The sequence below is a fragment of the Pongo pygmaeus genome, chromosome 9 (genome assembly GCF_028885625.2).
Source record: "Pongo pygmaeus isolate AG05252 chromosome 9, NHGRI_mPonPyg2-v2.0_pri, whole genome shotgun sequence".
In the NCBI taxonomy this organism is placed as follows: domain Eukaryota; kingdom Metazoa; phylum Chordata; class Mammalia; order Primates; family Hominidae; genus Pongo; species Pongo pygmaeus.
In genome coordinates, this window is record NC_072382.2 from 120,133,386 (window position 1) to 120,152,669 (window position 19,284).

The 19,284-nt window shown below is 40.6% G+C and overlaps 2 protein-coding genes and 1 long non-coding RNA gene across 18 annotated transcripts in view; 1 reads left to right on the plus strand and 2 right to left on the minus strand.

Annotated features, from left to right (window-relative positions):
* The window catches only part of LOC129007971 (T-cell surface glycoprotein CD3 delta chain), a 35,188-nt gene extending 29,120 nt beyond the window's left edge, over nucleotides 1-6,068 (minus strand). Inside the window, exons 1-2 of one of the 4 annotated variants that reach the window (XM_054439452.2) lie at nucleotides 5,488-6,060; nucleotides 4,814-5,006 (exon numbers count right to left, since the gene is read on the minus strand). The gene's annotated coding sequence lies outside the window, so the exon portion shown is untranslated. Of the gene's footprint in view, nucleotides 1-4,813; nucleotides 5,007-5,487 lie in introns of all 4 variants that reach the window. The other 3 variants (XM_054439451.2, XM_054439455.2, XM_054439454.2) reach the window with 3 other exon arrangements.
* Nucleotides 1-19,284, plus strand: part of UBE4A (ubiquitination factor E4A) — a 40,425-nt gene that overhangs the window by 9,217 nt on the left and 11,924 nt on the right. For 3 of the 12 annotated variants that reach the window (XM_063672128.1, XM_063672129.1, XM_063672130.1), the window contains 14 exons: nucleotides 634-807; nucleotides 1,428-1,540; nucleotides 3,538-3,690; nucleotides 4,531-4,690; nucleotides 5,118-5,320; nucleotides 5,526-5,735; nucleotides 6,936-7,269; nucleotides 8,636-8,756; nucleotides 11,509-11,813; nucleotides 13,392-13,524; nucleotides 14,609-14,796; nucleotides 16,655-16,755; nucleotides 16,852-16,965; nucleotides 18,455-18,629. In XM_063672128.1, coding sequence (XP_063528198.1) covers nucleotides 634-807; nucleotides 1,428-1,540; nucleotides 3,538-3,690; nucleotides 4,531-4,690; nucleotides 5,118-5,320; nucleotides 5,526-5,735; nucleotides 6,936-7,269; nucleotides 8,636-8,756; nucleotides 11,509-11,813; nucleotides 13,392-13,524; nucleotides 14,609-14,796; nucleotides 16,655-16,755; nucleotides 16,852-16,965; nucleotides 18,455-18,629 — 2,484 coding nt within the window. The remainder of the gene's footprint in view (nucleotides 1-633; nucleotides 808-1,427; nucleotides 1,541-3,537; nucleotides 3,691-4,530; nucleotides 4,691-5,117; nucleotides 5,321-5,525; nucleotides 5,736-6,935; nucleotides 7,270-8,635; nucleotides 8,757-11,508; nucleotides 11,814-13,391; nucleotides 13,525-14,608; nucleotides 14,797-16,654; nucleotides 16,756-16,851; nucleotides 16,966-18,454; nucleotides 18,630-19,284) is intronic. The other 9 variants (XM_054439449.2, XM_054439448.2, XM_063672131.1 and 6 more) reach the window with 4 other exon arrangements.
* Nucleotides 13,409-19,284, minus strand: part of LOC129007975 (uncharacterized) — a 37,514-nt gene continuing 31,638 nt past the window's right edge. Inside the window, exon 4 of one of the 2 annotated variants that reach the window (XR_010127710.1) lies at nucleotides 13,409-13,508. This is a non-coding gene — a long non-coding RNA (uncharacterized LOC129007975). Of the gene's footprint in view, nucleotides 13,562-19,284 lie in introns of both variants that reach the window. The other variant, XR_008492428.2, reaches the window with a different exon arrangement.

Sequence of the window (19,284 nt, forward strand, 5' to 3'; positions counted from 1 at the left end):
AACACCGCATATTCTCACTCATAGGTGGGAATTGAACAATGAGAACACATGGACACAGGAAGGGGAACATCACACTTCGGGGACTGTTGTGGGGTGGGGGGAGGGGGGAGGGATAGCATTGGGAGATATACCTAATGCTAGATGACGAGTTGGTGGGTGCAGCGCACCAGCATGGCACATGTATACATATGTAACTTACCTGCACATTGTGCACATGTACCATAAAACCTAAAGTATAATAATAATAATAATAATAAAAGAAAAAGAAAAAAAAAAAGAATTTTCTGAAAAAAATAAAATAAAAAATAAAATAATTAAAGGCATTTTGATCTATTAGGTAATTCTTTGTTCACTAGGATTCTGTAGAGAAGATAACATTGCTATTTCTGGCAGTGTGGAGTATAATTATGGATAGAAATAAAACTTTTGCTTTGTAAAATGTGGTAGGATTTATAGCCAGGAATTTCAAAACCCTATACTTAACTTCCCTGACTTGAGATGTTCACTAATTAGATGATTAGCTTGTTTTACATCTGAAATTATCATCCTCTTGGTTACATTTAGTATTTTTGGTAGTATGCTTGGTTCTCTCTTAAAGGGTTGTAACATTTAACAGTATACATTTTCTGGCAGATGAACTCCCAGCTAGCCCAGATGACTCGGATAATAGCGTGTCAGAGAGCCTGGATGAATTCGATTACTCTGTGGCTGAGATTAGCCGCTCGTTCCGATCACAGCAGGAAATATGTGAGCAACTCAACATCAATCACATGATCCAAAGGATCTTCCTTATTACTCTGGACAACAGTGAGTTACAAACTTCTAGCATTATTCTACGCTTCCTATTTGAGCTTGGGCTAGGGGCTTTTGCTCTTTGAAACCGGTTACAGCTAATGGTTAGATACAAACCTACTCACTGCACTCTCTGGAACTCAGGGTTTATATTTCAGTGAACCTTTTGGTATGACCTAAAAACAGTATTTAGACACAGATCTAACTTTTGTTCCCATTTCAATACTGACTGCACTATATAGCTACTTGCCTTTACTACCTTAAAAGGGAAATGGGAATGGTAGCCAAACCCATTTTCTTCTCAGAGGTAACCTAAATATTCAGATGGAAGCCTTCAGAGGCGTCAGAGAGTGTTTGCCCTCTGTGCCCTGTCTGTGGTTAAACCCCAAGGTTGGTACTAATGTTTGGGATTTACTCTTTAAATGTCGTGATGCTAGGTTTATAACAAATCCCGTTCTCTGTGGCTAGAGGGAAAAAAAAAAAGATTTGAATCTTTAGATGTTGCTTTGTGTATCAGGATCATTCTGGTATTACTTGAGTCAGATTTGCAGTTCAAGAGTGATGCTGTCAAGATCAGTTGTCTGTATAAAACAGAAGCATTATCCTTAACCTATCATATTAAAACCATTTCCCAGGTGATCCCAGCTTGAAAAGTGGGAATGGCATCCCCAGCCGTTGTGTGTATTTGGAAGAAATGGCAGTAGAGCTAGAAGATCAAGACTGGCTTGATATGGGCAACGTTGAGCAGGTAATATTCTTATGTTCCTAATGTGTGCCCTTAGCAAAAATTAGCTATGCAGCTGAATTCTGCTCACTGTTCTCCAACTTATGCTTGTGTCCATATGTCCGTCCATCCCTCTCTCTCTCTTTTTCTTTTTTTTTTTTTTTTACCAGTAGAAGGCCAATTAACCTGGATGTGCATCTCTAACATTGTGGTGTTCCTCTTTTGGAATCTTTTCATCTACCATGGCCACAGGCCCAAATCTACCCATCCTCTAAGAACCAGTTAAAATGCCTTCTTAATTACAAAGCCTTGGCCAGGCACATTGACTCACGCCTGTAATCCCAGCACTTTAGGAGGCCGAGGCAGGTGGATCACAAGGTCAGGAGATCAAGACCATCTGGCTAACATGGTGAAACACCATCTCTACTAAAAATACAAAAACTTAGCTGGGCATGGTGGTGGGCGCCTGTAGTCCCAACTACTTGGGAGGCTGAGGCAGGAGAATGGTTTAAACCCAGAAGGCGGAGGTTGCAATGAGCCGAGATCATACCACTGCACTCCAGCCTGGACAACAGAGCAAGACTCCATCTCAAAAAAAAAAAAAAAGAAAAAATTACAAAGCCTTGACAAATAAATGTTGTTACTCCCTCCTCTGGGTACTTAGAATAATCAGCCTCTGAATCTCTTGTGGGAATTGTCACTTTCTGTCTCATGTTGTGGCTTTCTTATGTATCTGTCTTATCTCCCCTATTAGACTTAAGTTCTTAAGGGCAAGGCCCATCACTTTTTCTTCTTTATATCCTTTGTATCTTAGTCTGTTTTGTGTTGCTATAGAAGAATACCTGTGACTAGGCACAGTGACTCACACCTGTAATCCCAGCACTTTGGGAGGCCAAGTTGGGAGGATCTCTTCAGGCCAGGAGTTACCAGCCCTGGCAACATAACAAGACCATGTTTCTACAAAAAATACAAGGAATTAACTGGGTGTGATGGCATGTATCTGAAGTCCTAGCTACTCAGGAGGCTGAGGTGGGAGGATTGCTTGCGCCTGGGAGGCAGAGGCTGCAGTGAGCCATAGTCACCCGACTGCACTCCAGCCTGGGCGACAGAGCAAGAAAGACCCGTCTGAAAAAAAAAAAAAAAGAACACCCAAGCAGTAATTTATAAAGAAAAGTTTATTTAGCTCACAGTTCTGCAGGCTGAGAAGATTCAGGGTATGTCCCTGGCCTCTGGTGAGGGCTTTTGTGCTGCCTCAACAACGTGGTGGAGGAAGTCACCAAAGGACACATACGATGAGGACACATGCAAAGAGGAGAAAACCTGAGAGGTGTCCTGGCTTAATAAGAACCCGCTGTGGAGGGAATTTGTCCATTCCTATGAGAATTAATCCAGTCTTGTGAGAGCAAGAACTCATTCAGCACCTTGAGAATAGCACCAAGCAATTCATGAGGGATCCGCTTCCATACCCAGACACCTCCCACTAGCCCCACCTCCAACAGTGCCACATGGAGATCAAATTTCAACACGAATTTTCCTGGAGGCAAACATGTAAACCACAGCACTTTAAAAATCAAAACAGCGCGTTGTACCTTGCAGGTGCCTGAGTAACATTAAAAGAATAAAAGTTTGATAGGAAAGACAGTTGACAACTTGCAGTTTAACTTCACGTTTAGAGTATCTTTATGTAAGTCTGAATGAGATCAGCAATCACACAGAGTAGTAGATTTCACATTTAAGTTTGATCACTGATCTCAGCACCATTCAACAGATAGTCTTTTAATGCCTACTCTATGCTGGGGCTATACTAGACACTTGAGGCTTGACTTAGGATAACTTTATATATGCCATAATTTTCTAATATTTTCTAAAGTAAAAAGATACAGGGCCCTTTTTTTCTCCTTCACTCTACATTCAAATCTGTGATTCTTGCTAATAACCTGTGTCAGAATTACCTTTTACATCTTAATGTTCTAAGATTAATTTTGCAATAGTTTAGTATTTTTGTTTGGTTTTCTTTATAGGCCCTCTTCGCTCGCTTATTACTTCAAGATCCAGGCAACCACTTAATTAACATGACTTCTTCTACAACGCTAAATCTCTCTGCTGATCGAGATGCAGGAGAGAGGCACATTTTTTGTTACCTTTACTCCTGCTTCCAGAGAGCCAAGGAAGAGGTAAAGGAATAATCCCCATTGAATACTGTATTGTCCTCTTGGGTATGACTTTAGCATGTAGGCCAGAGTTGGATCAGTCTTTATTTCAATTTATATATGTCATAGTATGTCTAGAAGTGAATATCAGGGACACTAAAGCTTTTATATCAATTTATATATGTCATAGTATGTTTAGAACACTGGATATCAGATGCACTAAAGCTTTAGTCTCTCCTTTCTGTATCTTGGGGTCCACCCCTCTCCCCAATTAACCACTGCCTCCTATTCTCTCTAAAACCTCTTTAGAAATCACATCCTTAAAAAAGTCTCATGAGGCTGGGCACAGTGGCTCACTCTTGTAATGCCAGCACTTTGGGAGGCCTATGCAGGCGGATCACGTGAGGCCAGGAGTTCGAGACCAGCCTGACCAACATGGCAAAACCTTTACTAAATACAAAAACTAGCTGGGCATGGTGGCACACATTTATAATCCCAGCTATTCAGGAGGCTGAGGCAGGAGAATCACTTGAACCTGGGAGGTGGAGGTTGCAGTGAGCTGGGATCACACCACTGCACTCCAGCCTGGGTGACAGAGCGAGACTCTGTCTCAAAAAACAGAAAAGGGCTCATGAATTCATTTCCACTGAGATGTAAATATTAGAGTAGGCTAAGCCGGATATTTCCAGGATTGGAATTTTAAATAGGCAGATAGATGATTCCTTAAGCCAAGGAAGGAATCTCTAATTAATTTTCAAGCATCCACAGGAGACCAGTATGTCTCTTCTATTCTGTTCACTATGTCTACTTTCATTCCAGATTACAGAGTTAGACTATTCCCTCTTTTCTTCATGCTGTTTGCAGATTACCAAAGTTCCAGAGAACCTGCTACCCTTTGCAGTGCAGTGCAGAAACCTCACTGTGTCCAATACCCGAACAGTTCTTCTCACCCCAGAGATCTATGTTGACCAAAACATCCATGAGCAACTGGTAGATTTGATGTTAGAAGCCATCCAGGGAGCCCGTGAGTACATGAACAAGATCTATAAGCTTCTACTTTTGATTTTCAGATTTAAAATTTCACTAATTGCATTAGAAAGTCTCAGAGCCATTATGGTTCTGGTATAAATTAAGGAAGAGGACTCACATCTTGATCCTTGAGGTTGAGTACCAATAGAATAAAGCCAGGCATGGTAGCACACCCCTGTAGTCCCATCTACTCTGGAGGCTGAGGCAGAAGGATCCCTTGAGCCCAGGAGTTTGAGGCTGTAGTGTGCTATAATCACACCTGTGAATAGCCACTACATTTCAGGCTGAGCAAAAAAACAAGACCCCCATCTCTAAAAAAAAAAAAAAAAAAAAAAAAAGAATTATTGAAAGTAAAGAGCTAGTGTGTAAAGGCATATAAAAATTCTTGTGCCCTCCTTTCTCTCTCATTTGTCTTCTGTTAGATTTTGAAGATGTAACTGAGTTTCTGGAAGAGGTCATTGAAGCCTTGATATTGGATGAGGAAGTTAGAACATTTTCAGAAGTCATGATTCCAGTGTTTGATATTTTATTGGGCCGAATAAAAGATCTAGAGCTCTGTCAGATCCTTTTGTATGCATATCTGGATATTCTTCTCTATTTCACTAGGCAAAAAGATATGGCAAAGGTAGGTCTGAAAGATGATATATATTCAGTTGAGCTAGATGTGTAATACATGATGCTTCCCTATCCTGAAGACACTATAATACTACCTATAAAATAAGAAAAAGATAGCTTGGTTGTTGTATCAACTTAACTGTTTTGAGGCCCTCCCATCCCATCACCTTATCTCACCATGCAGACGAATAAGCAGGACTTGTCTTCTCTTACAGGTTTTTGTAGAATACATTCAGCCCAAGGACCCTACCAATGGGCAAATGTACCAGAAGACCTTGCTGGGAGTAATTCTGAATATCTCCTGCTTATTAAAGACTCCGGGTGTTGTAGAAAATCATGGCTACTTTTTGAATCCATCTCGTTCCAGCCCCCAGGAGATCAAAGTACAGGAGGCCAACATCCATCAGGTGGAACTGTTTACCAGGGTATCCCAGTCCCCTGATCTTGAAAGAGTTTTCTCAGAAAGCAGATACAGATAAGGCTGCTCAAGCCTCTCTGGGAAAGCAAATTGATCTAGTTGGCTTTTACATCACATAAATAAATTAAAACTGGGCATGGTGGCTCAAGCCTGTAATCCCGGCACTTTGGGAGGCCAAGGTGGGAGGATCGCTTGAGCCCAGGAGTTCAATTTGAAACCAGCCTGGGCAACACAGTGAGACCCCCATCTCTACAAAAAAATACAAAACTTAGCTGGGCATGGTGGCAAGCATCTGTAGTCCCAGCTACTCAGGAGGCTGAGGTGGGAGGATCACTTGAGCCTGGGAGGTCAAGACTTTAGTAAGCCATTATTGCATCATCACGCTGTGGCCTGGATGACAGAACAAGACTCTGTCTCAAAAAAAAACAATCCCCTCTTTGTAGCATATGCTAAGAACATCATGTGTGGGGTAAGAATGAGCTGCTGCTACTCATTACCCTTTGCTGTAGCACTGCTACAGCTACTTCTCCCCAACCCTCATTTTTCTCGCTAAGCTATAACTTTAGCTCTGAAAATCTTTTGACTGAACTCTAGCTTATAAACCCAGTTTTTCTTCCTTTTCCTGTCTCCACCTATTCCCTCTCTATTTGGGCTTCTTCACATAAATTATAGTAGAGGTCTGGCCAACATGAGGCATTTAATGATTGAATTGAGGATAGTTTAAGTCCCCTATTCATTAATCATTACAACTCTCTAAGGCAAGGCATGGCAAACTAGCAGTGGCCAAATCTGGCCTGCCACCTGTTTTTGTAAATAAAGTTTTATTGAACATAGCCATGCCCATTAGTATATGTATTGTTTGTGGTTTGAATTTATACTACAGTGATAGAGTTGAATAATTGCTACAGACACTGTATGGCAAGTAATGCCAGAAATCCTTATCGTCTAGCCCTTTGCAGAAAAAATTTACACACTTGTGCTCTAATACCGTGTAATGCCATCTGCAGTTGGGCAGCTGATCAGAAAATCTCTTATAAGTGCCCAGAAATATATTTTAAAATCAAATTAGGGGATGAGGCACAGAGAGTGAGGGGAAAGATTAGGATTAGCATATTTTTAGAAACTGCCAGTTGCTAAGGTTTGGGAATAAAAACTATTAGGATTGTGAAACTGGAACGTTCTGTGGTTGTGTTTTCTGGTTGAACAGTTCATGGCTCAGTTCCACGAAAAGATCTACCAGATGCTGAAGAACTTACTCCAGCTCTCTCCAGAAACCAAACACTGTATCTTGTCCTGGCTTGGAAACTGTTTGCATGCAAATGCTGGCCGCACCAAGATTTGGGCCAATCAGATGCCAGAAATCTTTTTCCAAATGTATGCCTCGGATGCCTTCTTTCTGAATCTGGGTGCTGCTCTCCTGAAGCTATGCCAGCCATTTTGCAAACCCAGATCCTCTCGGCTCCTCACCTTTAATCCCACATACTGTGCCCTCAAGGAGTTGAATGATGAAGAACGAAAAATTAAAAATGTACACATGAGAGGTAGGGGAGAACCAGGCTTCTCAAAACTGTGTGTGTGTGTAATGTGTAAAGCATTCACTCCCTTATCCTTTTTCACAGAGTTCCTTTCTCAAAAAAAGATGAGGCAGAAACAAGAGCTATTTAGATTTTTTTTTTTCTTTTTTTTTGAGATGGAGTCTTACTCTGTCGCTCAGGCTGTAGTGCATTGACGCTATCTTGGCTGACTGCAATCTCTGCCTCCCGTGTTCCAGCGATTCTCCTGCCTCAGCCTCCCGAGTAGCTGGGACTACAGGCACGCGCCACCACGCCCAGCTAATTTTGTGTATTTTTAGTAGAGACGGAGTTTCACCATGTTGGCCAGGATAGTCTCGATCTCTTGACCTCATGATCCACCCGCCTCAGCCTTTCAAAGTGCTGGGATTACAGGCGTGAGCCACCACGCCCAGCCAGAATTTTTTAAAGACAGATTTTTGAGAGAAAAAAAAAACACCTGGTAGCTTTTAAATGTTGTACTTTAGTGAGACCTTCTCTCTGGATTTGGCAGCCTTGCATATTCATTCATTCATAGTTTATAAAAATGAATAAAGCAGAGTCCTCATCCTTTTTGAACTCAGGCTCCAGAAGGCAGATATATTAACTGTTAATTATAATATGGTATAGGGCTAAGCTGTGGGAGCACAGAGGAGGGAATAAATAATCAATTGTGCAGAAGTTGGAGGTCTTCATAGCTGAGTCTTGAGAGACAAGTTAGGTTTTACCAGGCAAAGAAGCAAGAGGGTCCCTTTAAACAGAGAGAAAAGCAAGTGTAGAGGTACAAAGCTATGGAAAGTCTTGACTAAGGAATGGTGAGAGGCTCAGTGTGGCTAGGACAAGGGGTAGATGGGGTTGAGTTGGGGAGGAAATGGATCAAGGGAGGAAGATAGGTGGGGCTGGATTGGAGAAAACAGTACAGAGAAATGAAAAGAAAATAAATGACTCATAGTCCTACCACTTGAAGTGAAATCACTCTTAATTTTGGTATATTTCATTCCAGTTTTATAATTCTAATTGTAAACATGATAACTGCTCAAAAGCAAATAATCAAATTCAGAAAAGCACAAAATAAATACAAATGATCTATTGCCTATCACTTGAAACAATCTATAGTAGTATTCCTTTTAATTTTTGGTGATTTCATGAAAAAGATTTAACTGTATTTCTGTAGACGGTGAGAAGTCAAAAGATATATTTAGACAAAGAACTAATATGACAAGATATGTTTTTAAGAAGATATCACTGCTAACAGTATGGAAATTGAATGAGTGTAAGAGGAGACTGGAGACCAAGATAGATGTCTGTGACAAGACATTTACCCTTTTTAAATCTTTTTTTTTTTAACTTCTTTGAGGTTTGGACAAAGAAACCTGTTTGATCCCAGCTGTGCAGGAGCCGAAGTTTCCACAGAACTACAACCTTGTAACAGAGAACCTTGCTCTGACAGAGTACACCTTGTACTTGGGATTTCACAGGTAACTCCTCTGATGTCATTAGGAAAAAACAGTTTAGTTGTGTTGATAACTAGAAGGTAGAAATTGAGTCTTTGGCCAGGCACAGTAGCTCACATCTTTAATCTCAGGATTTTGGGAGGCCAAGGCAGAAGGATTGCTTGAGGCCAGAAGTTTAAGACCACCAACCTGGGCAAGAAAGTGAGACCCCCATCTCTATCAAAAAAAAAAAAAAAAATTAGCCAGGCATGGTGGCATATGCTTGTAGTCCTAGCTGCTTCAGAGGCTGAGGCAGGAGGATTGCTCTAGCCGAGGAGTTGGAGGCCACAGTGAGCTATGATTGTGCAACTGTCTCCATCCTGGGTGACAGAGTGATAACCTGTCTCTTAAAAAAAAAAAAGAGAGGAAGAGTCTTAGAGATATGATCTGAGCTTATTCTAAAGGCTCACATTAGAATCTAATAGAAAAGGGGCATTGTATGAATTTACTTGTGTTTCATGAATCAGCTTTGTCCAGATTCCTTAAATTTGTTTTTAACTTTTATGGTTGTCATCGTTGTTGTTGAAATGGATTTTCGCTCTTGTCACCTTGGCTGGAGTACAGTGGCACATTCTCTGCTCACTGCAACCTCCGCCTCCTGGGTTCAAGCAATTCTTCTGCCTCATCCTCCCAAGTAGCTGGGATTACAGGCATGCACCACCATGCCCAGCTGATTTTGTATTTTTTTAGTAGAGACGGGGTTTCGCTGTGTTGGCCAGGCTGGTCTCGAACTCCTGACCTCAGGTGATCCACCCACCTTGGCCTCCCAAAGTGCTGGGATTACAGGCATGAGCCACTGTGCCTGGCCTGTTTTTAACTTTTGACCTGTTAAACTTTAAAAATTAAATCACTGTCTTTCTATTGTGATCTGGGAAAGTGGAATTGTTTTCATTTTGTATTGCACTTTCTGCTCTTAAATTTTCATTACTGGCCAGGTGTGGTGGCTCATGCCTGTAATCCTTAGCACTTTGGGAGGCCGAGGCAGGCAGATCACTTGAGCCCAGGAGTTTGAGACCAGCCTGGGCAACATGGCAAAACCCCGTCTCTACAAAATATACAAAAATTAGCTGGGCATGGTGGCGTGTGCCTGTAGTGTCAGCTACTCACGAGGCTGAGGTGGGAGGATCTCTTGAGCCTGGGATGTTGAGACTGCAGTGAGCCGAGATTGTGCCACTGCACTCCAGCTTGGGCAACATAGTGAAACCCTGTCTCAAAAAAAAAAAAAAAAAAAAATTTCATTACTACTCCTGGTGATAAAAGATGAAGTTTGGCCAGGCGCAGTGGCTTATGCCTATAATCCCAGCACTTTGGGAGGCCGAGCGGGCGGATCACAAGGTCGGGAGATCAAGACCATCCTGGCTAACATGGTGAAACCCCGTCTCTACTAAAAATACAAAAAATTAGCCCGGCTTGGTGGCACACGCCTGTAGTCCCAGCTACTCGGGAGGTTGAAGAAGGAGAATCGCTTGAACCTGGGAGGCAGAGGTTGCAGTGAGCCGAGATCGTGCCACTGCACTCCAGCCTAGGTGACAGGGCGAGAATCTGTCTCAAAAAAATTAATTAATTAATTAATTTTTTTAAAAAAAAGACCAAGTTCCACCCTACAGAGAGACAAAAATGGCAAAAATTAAGGAAATGTTTATAAGGGAGTCCGATGAGATCAATAGGACCACAAAAGACATTAGATAAAGAAGATTCTAGAAATGTGAAGATTTTAGAACTAGAATGTATGACTTCCAAAAACAGTTCTGGTTCTGGCTATTCATTATTCTGTAATTTGTTTTCTTCTGATTTAGCTGATTATGACAGGTATAAGTAGAGGAAGAAAACAGCAACTCAGTCATAGAAAGGGACACTAAGAATAGCAATTTTTAATGCCTTCTCAAGATACCCGAATTGATGCAGAGCATTTTTCAAAACTACTCAGTCAACACATTGCCAGAAGAAGGAAATTATGTCTTTAGAGAGAAATCTCCATCATAGACATTTTAAATAGGACAGTAGATAAAAGTTCAGCATGTGCTTAACCTGCTCAGCTGCCTAGATTCAACAAAAAATGAATATCATCTAGTTTCCCAATATTAACTAGCTCAAGACATTATCTACAGGGCCAAAGGAAATGATTTTGGACTATTATCCGTAACTTTGAATTATGTGTCTTCCTTTCAGTAGAGAATATTAGGCTGACCTTTTCTGAAGAATAATTTAATTTAATATTGAACAACAGAGAGCTGGAAGCTGCTCTTAGATTGCATCTCAGGTGGCTACTAGTTTATATGTGGTCATTACTAATCTAGAGTCCCTTTTCACCAGCTTAGTTTTCTACTAACCAAAGAAAGACTATCCATATAACCCCATCAAAGTATGATCATTGCCCTTGTGTGATTTAAACTATCCTGCTGGGCTTCTTGTACTTCACCTAATAATTATTTTATGTAATAACAGCCCATTCTACACCCTACTCAACCAAGCTGCCTTTCTTTGGATAGTGCATTTCAACTGAAGGCTGCTAACTATTTGCAATTTGCTTCAATTATGTTGAATACTTGGCAGCGTTTTCCCATTGCTGTGCACCCTGCCTGTGTCCTGTCAAAAACTTCTGTGAGTGCCTACTGTGTCATTGCAACTGCAACTCCCTACTATCCTTAAAGAGAAGGCTAGATAAATAATTGAGGATTTGTTTTTTTGTGACTTTCTGTTTTCCCTGACCCAGTCTCTTCTGCTTTCTTGGGGGCAGGTTGCATGATCAGATGGTAAAAATCAACCAAAATCTGCATCGGCTGCAGGTTGCCTGGCGGGATGCTCAGCAAAGTTCTAGCCCTGCTGCTGACAGTCTTCGTGAGCAGTTTGAACGACTGATGACCATCTATCTTTCTACCAAGACTGCCATGACAGAGCCACAAATGCTACAAAACTGCCTAAACTTGCAGGTGTCCATGGCTGTTCTACTGGTTCAACTGGCCATAGGCAATGAGGGCTCACAGCCAATAGAGCTAACCTTTCCTTTGCCAGATGGCTACAGCTCTTTGGCTTATGTGCCAGGTAAGCAGGCTCTCCCTTGGGAATGTCCTATTTATAGCCTTCTGAGTTTAAGTGGGTCACTTTGGAAGTTTAATCCTCAAAATACCCTTTCTTCGTTATCATTCAGTTGTTTTTGGAGAAACAACTCAAACTTAGATAATATCTACTGGTCAAAGTATTGGGGGACTAACAGTTTGTTCCTCAACCTTGTGTCCCCCTGCTATGCATATCAGAAAATCATCTTCAAAGGATTAAGTGTAATCAGAGTTTTCAGAGATGTTAGTTTCTGTCATTAATATTTGTTCAACTTACACATTCATCTAACTTTCCCTGTCCTTTTTGTAGAAAAAAAATTAGCTCCTGTTGGTTAACTCAGAAGGGAAAGAGTGTCTGTGTGTGTGTGTCAGTGAGTCATTGAGGGGTGGGCAGGTGTCAATCTAATCAGGTTATGTGTTCTTAACCATTGTATTGGTCATATCATGCTGAGTAACAGATTACCCCAAAACATAGCAGCTTAAAACTACAGACCGGGTATGATGGTGCATGCCTATAATCCCAGCACTTTGGGAGGCTGAAGCAGGATGATTACTTGAGCCCAGGAGTTCAAGATTGGCCTGGGCAACATAGGGAGACCCTGTCTCTACAAAAAATAAAAAATTAGCCAGGCATGGTGGTGCACACTTGTAGTTCCAGCTACTCAGGAGGCCGAAGTGAGAGAATCGCTTGAGCCCAGGAAGTTGAGGCCACAGTGAGCCATAATTGCACTACTGCACTCCAGCCTGGGTGACAGAGCAGGACCCTGTCTCAAAAAATAAATTAATTAATTAATAAAATAACAACAACAACTGCAAACAGCTCACTCAGCTGCATGGTTCTGACTCAGAGTTCCTCAGGAAGTTACATAGCCAAGCTGTCAATCAGGGCCTTAGGAATCTGAGGACTCTGCTAGGGTTGGAGGATCCACTTACAAGCCCAGTCATGTGGTTGTTGACAGGCCTCAGTTGCTTGTGCTATTGGCCAGCAGCTTCTTTTCTAGGCCATGTATGTGTCTTCTAAATACTACTCATGATATGGCAGCTGGCTTCCCCCAGGGCAAGTGACCAAAATGGAGACTACAAGCTTTTATACCCTAATCTTGGAAATGACATACCATCACATCTGCTGTATGCCTCAGAGTTTATCTTCTACTCTAAAGGAGTGAATATGGGAGGGGACTGCATAGGGCAATGATCATTGGAGGACCATCCTGGAGTCTGGCTACCACGGTCACCTAACATATTAATCTTTATTAGGGAGTCCTCACACATTTGAAGGGTTTAAACCACAGTTAACCTTGAGAGTAAAAATGTATATATTAGTATACTGGTGTGTTAACATTTTGTGTCATTACTGTTCATATATTTACTTGAATAAAAGTTTAAATTGACTTACATTTAAAGGAGATTTTACATTTATTGACTTACCACCATCTCTAGTACCAACAAAACATTTAGGGTTTTTTTTAACCTTCATTAAGTAGGGTGAAAGGAATTTAAATGTTGTTTATTAGTACAGATATACAGATGTTTGGCTAATTCCAGTGAATATTTTCTTTTTCAGAATTTTTTGCAGATAACCTGGGTGATTTTCTCATTTTTCTCCGCCGCTTTGCCGATGACATTTTGGAGACATCAGCAGATTCCCTGGAGCATGTCCTTCACTTTATCACCATTTTCACTGGAAGCATAGAAAGGTGAAGTGCTGAAAGCTTGGTTCTGTCACTGTTCAGGCTGTAAAACATTCAGAAGACTTCTAAACCAAGAAATAAACAAGCCTGAATCATAAGGGGTTGCCTTCAGAAGTTATGGTAACATTAAGGAATCACCTGACCATCCATATGGGTAGCCAGAAATCCCACTGTTGAGAGGTATAATAAACAAAGGACTTTGTCCACAGAGAATTTAATCCTGCATATAAGTATCTTATGGGAATTCCACTGCTAGTCCTTGGTTAAAGTAGTTAACGTAATGCCAGAAACTTACCAGTGGCAGCCAGGTGCTAACGATCTTCTAATAATTATATGATGATAAAGCTTGTTCTTGCTATTCTGAATTGGATGAGCAGTAAATTCATTGACTTAAGTCAATGAACCAAGTCAATGTTATTTCTCATTTCAAGTTTTCTCACTCATAGCTTCTAGTCCTCTTTTCCAAAGGAAGATACTATGACTTGTAGAATTGCTTCCCTGATTTTCTTGATGCATAGGCTAAAGGAAATGGAAACTCTGTGTACAAAAGTGAAGATTTGCTGCACAATGAAGAGAATGACCCACAATTCCCTGAGCCGTATCAGTGATAAGTAGAGAGAAGCCAATTCTTCACTGAGCTGAGCATACCTAATGAGAAGTCATAAGTCAACAAGTATTATGCATACACTGTATGCGTCATGGGTAATGTAGCATAATTATATTCCAGTCTTTATCCTCAGAAAGCTTGAAAAGGCAAGTTTATTCCACATGAAACTATCAGAGAATAGTAAGCAGTAAATAATGCATTATTACAGAGAAGTAAACAATGGCTAAGCATTCAATAGAAACTTAAGTGCTCACCCTCATATTTGGTAAGCTGTCAACTCAAGAGTTAAATGATGTACCCTGCATCACCAACCCACCCCCTGCCCACCCGCATCAAGAAACTGACAAACTTAAAACCGCAGAAGTGGATCCTTTTTTTTCCTATAATATAGTTTAGGGTGGATTTTGATTCTTATGTGGAGAGAACAGTCATAAATTTGGAGTTAAGCTTATCTGCTCATCTTGCTTTTTGCCCATTTTGCAGAATGAAGAATCCCCACCTGAGGGCCAAACTAGCAGAGGTGTTGGAAGCAGTGATGCCCCACCTGGATCAGACCCCAAATCCCTTGGTATCCAGTGTGTTCCACCGGAAACGTGTGTTCTGCAACTTTCAGTACGCACCCCAGCTTGCAGAGGCTTTAATCAAGGTTTTTGTGGACATTGAATTTACAGGTAAAGCAGTCATGAAGCTGAGCCCAGAACTGAGAAGCTGATACCAGTGGAGTTTCATAGTTTGATCCGTATTTGGTTATCAAAGAAATGTCAAGCCATTACTTATTGAATACCTTCTATATGCCAGACTTGATGATAAGTGCTTTTTTTTTTTAACATTATCCCATTGTCACCATCTGAAAAGTTTCACTCTATTATCCCTGTTTTATTTATTTTTTATTTTTTTAATTATCCCTGTTTTACATATGAAGACATGACTGCCCAAAAGATCAAATTATTTGTCCATGTCATAACAAACTACCAAGTGGTAGAATCAGGTCTGTGTCACCTAAAGAAATCTACATATTCAACACCCTTATTATGTTGCATCATCAAATCAGACTCAGATTAGACTATTTGGGTCTTTATATTTCTCTGCCTTAAAATTACAGAATAGTGCCTGAAGAGGCAGTGTACTGGTTGAGAGATTCTTTTATCTTAACCAGACTGTCTAACTCTCCAACAGTCTAATGGTTCGATTAAAAATACCAGCAGGCGGACAGGCACAGTGGCTCATGCTTGTAATCTGAGCATTTTGGGAGGCCAAAGTAGGCGGATCACTTGAGCTCCTGAGTTTGAGACCAGCCTGGCCAACATGGTGAAACCCGTTCTCTACAAAAATACAAAAATTACCCAGGCATGGTGGCAGGTGCCTGTAATCCCAGCTACTTAGGAGGCAGAGGCACAAGAATTGCTTCAATTCAGGAGGCAGAGGTGGCAGTGAGCTGAGATTGTACCACTGCACTGCAGCCTGGATGACAGAACAAGAAATCCCTCTCCAAAAAAAAAAAAAAAAAACCAGCAGGCAACATTCCCTCTCTATCTAACCCTGAGCCCCTGTGTTTGTTTAAACAGTACCCTGTCTCAATCAGTAAATAAGATATGTTACGAAGTTGTTGAAGACCATTTTTTAAAGGGATATCTACCATCCAATGATAAATACAACTAACATTTAAAGAGGCATTTAACATTTTACTGGCCGCCTTTCCATATTTGGATTCTGGCTTTTTTAATTTGCTCACCTATCGGCCTTAGTTTCCTCATCTATAAAATGGGTCAAAGTGATGATTAAGTGAAATAATGCATGTAAATCTTTATAATACATAAGAAATCATATAATAAATCACTGCAATTATCTCATTATGTGACCATACAACCAAAGCGTTGTAATGGAGTACAATTTCTGTTTTATTTCTGAGGAAGTGGAAGCTGAAAAAGATTAAGAGACTTAGATTAAGCAGAGCCAGAATGAAAACGTAGGTCTTTTGACTCCAAATCCTACACTCTTCCTTCATTATGACCCAGCCTGTGGAGCTCTAGTAATACCTTTGGTATTTCAAAAGCAGTATAAGCCTCAGATTTTTAGCTCCTGACCTGATTTTTCAGAGTAATCAAGAACCTGTTGGCTACACAGTTTGGGATATTGTCTGTGAAGAATGTGGGAATTGCTTAGTGTCCCGTCCTGCACATGGCTTTCACTTCCGTAATGGCCAGCCCTGAGCCCTCATTTAAAGCCTGAGAAGTACTCATGTTTGGATATGGAAACATTTGTTTCCCTTAACTTTTATTTTACAGCTTAGTACTTATCTCTTGCAGAGTAAGGTATCCTTTATCTCTGTCTCCCCCTTACTTCATCAGTAAGGAAATGAGCAAACACTTGGCCATAACTCTAGGCCTTTAGAAACTCCAGGGCAGATTTTGTTAGTAGCCTTAACACACTCAAAAGCAAATGACTACAAAGCAAATGACTACACATAAGCGTAAACTCTTCCTCTTATGGCACCGCCTTTGCTGATATTTTGCTCTTGCCTTACTCCAGGAGACCCCCATCAATTTGAACAGAAGTTTAATTACCGCCGTCCCATGTATCCTATCCTAAGATACATGTGGGGGACAGATACCTATCGGGAGAGCATTAAGGTGAGAGAGTTTTTTATGAAACCTGTTCCTTTATATAAGCCCCAATGAGTTGTAATTCAGTACTAAAATGGTTTTCTTGTGGGCTGGGACTTACAGGATTTGGCTGACTATGCCTCTAAGAATTTAGAAGCCATGAATCCCCCACTTTTCCTCCGCTTTCTTAACCTGCTAATGAATGATGCCATCTTCCTTTTGGATGAAGCCATACAGGTAAAAAAAAAAAAAAAAAAAAAGATTTAACTTCTCCATACCATCAAATCATCATCAGTACATACATTTTACCTTTTAATCATAATAGAGCAGTCCTTATGCCCCTAGTACCAGACTTGAACACCAAAAATTTGTGACTAGTATTGTACCACCAAGCTTGTCATTATAGAGCTTTCTGGTTCATTCCATTAGAGACCAAGATCAAGGGTCATTGAAGCATCATGAGATGGACATTTTGGCAGAATCAAAAATACCATATGGTGAAGCCAAACTAAGTTGTACTGGCAGGAGTAATTCATCAGGCCAGCACTACAGAAAGAAATCTGAGGAGCTTGCTTTTGGTCAGTGACTTTCAACCCTTTTAATCCCAACATGTCAGTAAAATATCTCACTAAGACAATGATTTTTAACCCACTTTCCAAAAAGATTCTGATTTTTGCACCACTACTTGAAAGAAAATCTCTGATTTGGGTTATTTTTTCATATAAAGGCTCCAAGTTGTCAATACTTCTCATATTTCCACTGCCTTCTAAATTCTTAGCTATATTGTGAAACAAAGGTTTCACAAAGTATAAAATGCAGCTGGGTGCCTCTCAGCTCCTTCAGTGTATTATTTCCTTAACCTTCCCTGGTGGAACTGCTTACTTCTCCCATAAAAACTTGGCTGTCTGTAGAGCAAAACTTCTCCTACCTGTGATGGGTATAGGATGGACAAGGTACTGACCTAAAGGGAGATGAAACAGGTAAATCCTGAGGGTAGCCTTTAGACAGTTATGAGCTCCTCGTTGTGATCAGCAATCCCCTGAGTAGCTTGTGTTTAATTTGTGAGAAAGGTTTGATCTGATTTCTTCATAATCCTACACTTCAGGATTTAAGATAGGTTTTCTTCAAAAGCAAGAATAGGTCCTGTTACAAACAGGCCCTTTTAAGCAAGAGGTGTGTGACACAAAGCATGAAGCAGATGGTATTTTCATGAGACTGTAAGTTTAACAAGTTGTTTGCTACAACAGGAAGGATGACGTGAGGTAGAGAGTTTTAAATAATTATGGTTCTTCCACGCATCTTGCATATTTGATAGAGCTTTGATTTTTTTGTAAGCAATTTGGCAGGGGGGGATTTGTTTTCATCTTTCAGAAAGGATTCATTGTTTTTTCACTATAGTGTGGGGTTTAGTTTTTTGTTTCTTGGCCTGGGTTTCATATATTAAACTATTCATCCTTCTTTCCATTTCACAATGCTATACTATTTCTAGGGGAATTACCTATGAATCTACCCAAGCTGAAACAAATCTGTATGAAGCCACAATTTCTTTTTTTCCTGGAAGTTCTTTTGAGCTTCAGCCCTATACTGAGAAATAAAGGCTCATGTCTCTTACATGGTCCCTGTTTTCCCAGCTTAGTTGACTGGATTTTGAATAGGACCTCTTAAATGTCACGTCCCTTCAACAGCACCTTTCTTCTCTGATATATCCCATCTCTGGTTTCTGCAGTATTTGAGCAAGATAAAGATTCAGCAAATTGAGAAGGACCGAGGTGAATGGGATAGTCTGACTCCAGAAGCCCGCCGAGAAAAGGAGGCTGGCCTACAGATGTTTGGACAGCTGGCACGTTTCCATAACATCATGTCCAATGAAACAATCGGTACCCTTGCCTTTCTCACATCAGGTAAGGACACGAAGTACTGCTTCCCCCCAAAAAAGTAATGGCCAAGATCTGCTTCACTTGGGGGATCAGCCTAGCTGAAACTAAGAATTCAGACCCTGGTGACAGTATCCTCCACATCTGGAAGGGAAACGAATCACCTGAGAAGCTTCAAAAAGAATGATGATGCCCATTGTTGACATGGAAATGAGGAAATAGTCACCCTCACACAGCTGCCAGAGAGCATAAGGTGGTAAAATCTTTCTTGAGGACAAGTTAGCCATATAAATATATGTGTGTCTGTACACACACATATATACATATATGTTTGTTAATCTGAGAAATATGCTTGAATCCTGGTTAAATCTGGTGGATCTAGCAGACATTTATCTCTACTCCCTCTATAGCTCCACTGTCCAACTCAGTGGCCACTTGCCACATGTGGCTTGCAAGGATTTAAAATGTAGCTGGTCTGAGTTGAGATGTGCTGTAAGTATACAATATGGTACTGCAAGACTTAGTGTTAAAATGTGAAATCTGTCCATTTTTATACTGATTACATATTGAAATTATCATTTTTAATGTCTCAGCTAAATATGATATGACAATCAATAATCACCAGACATTTGAGGAAATCCTCTAATGTGAAAAACAAATAGGTGAAAACTTTGTAAAAACT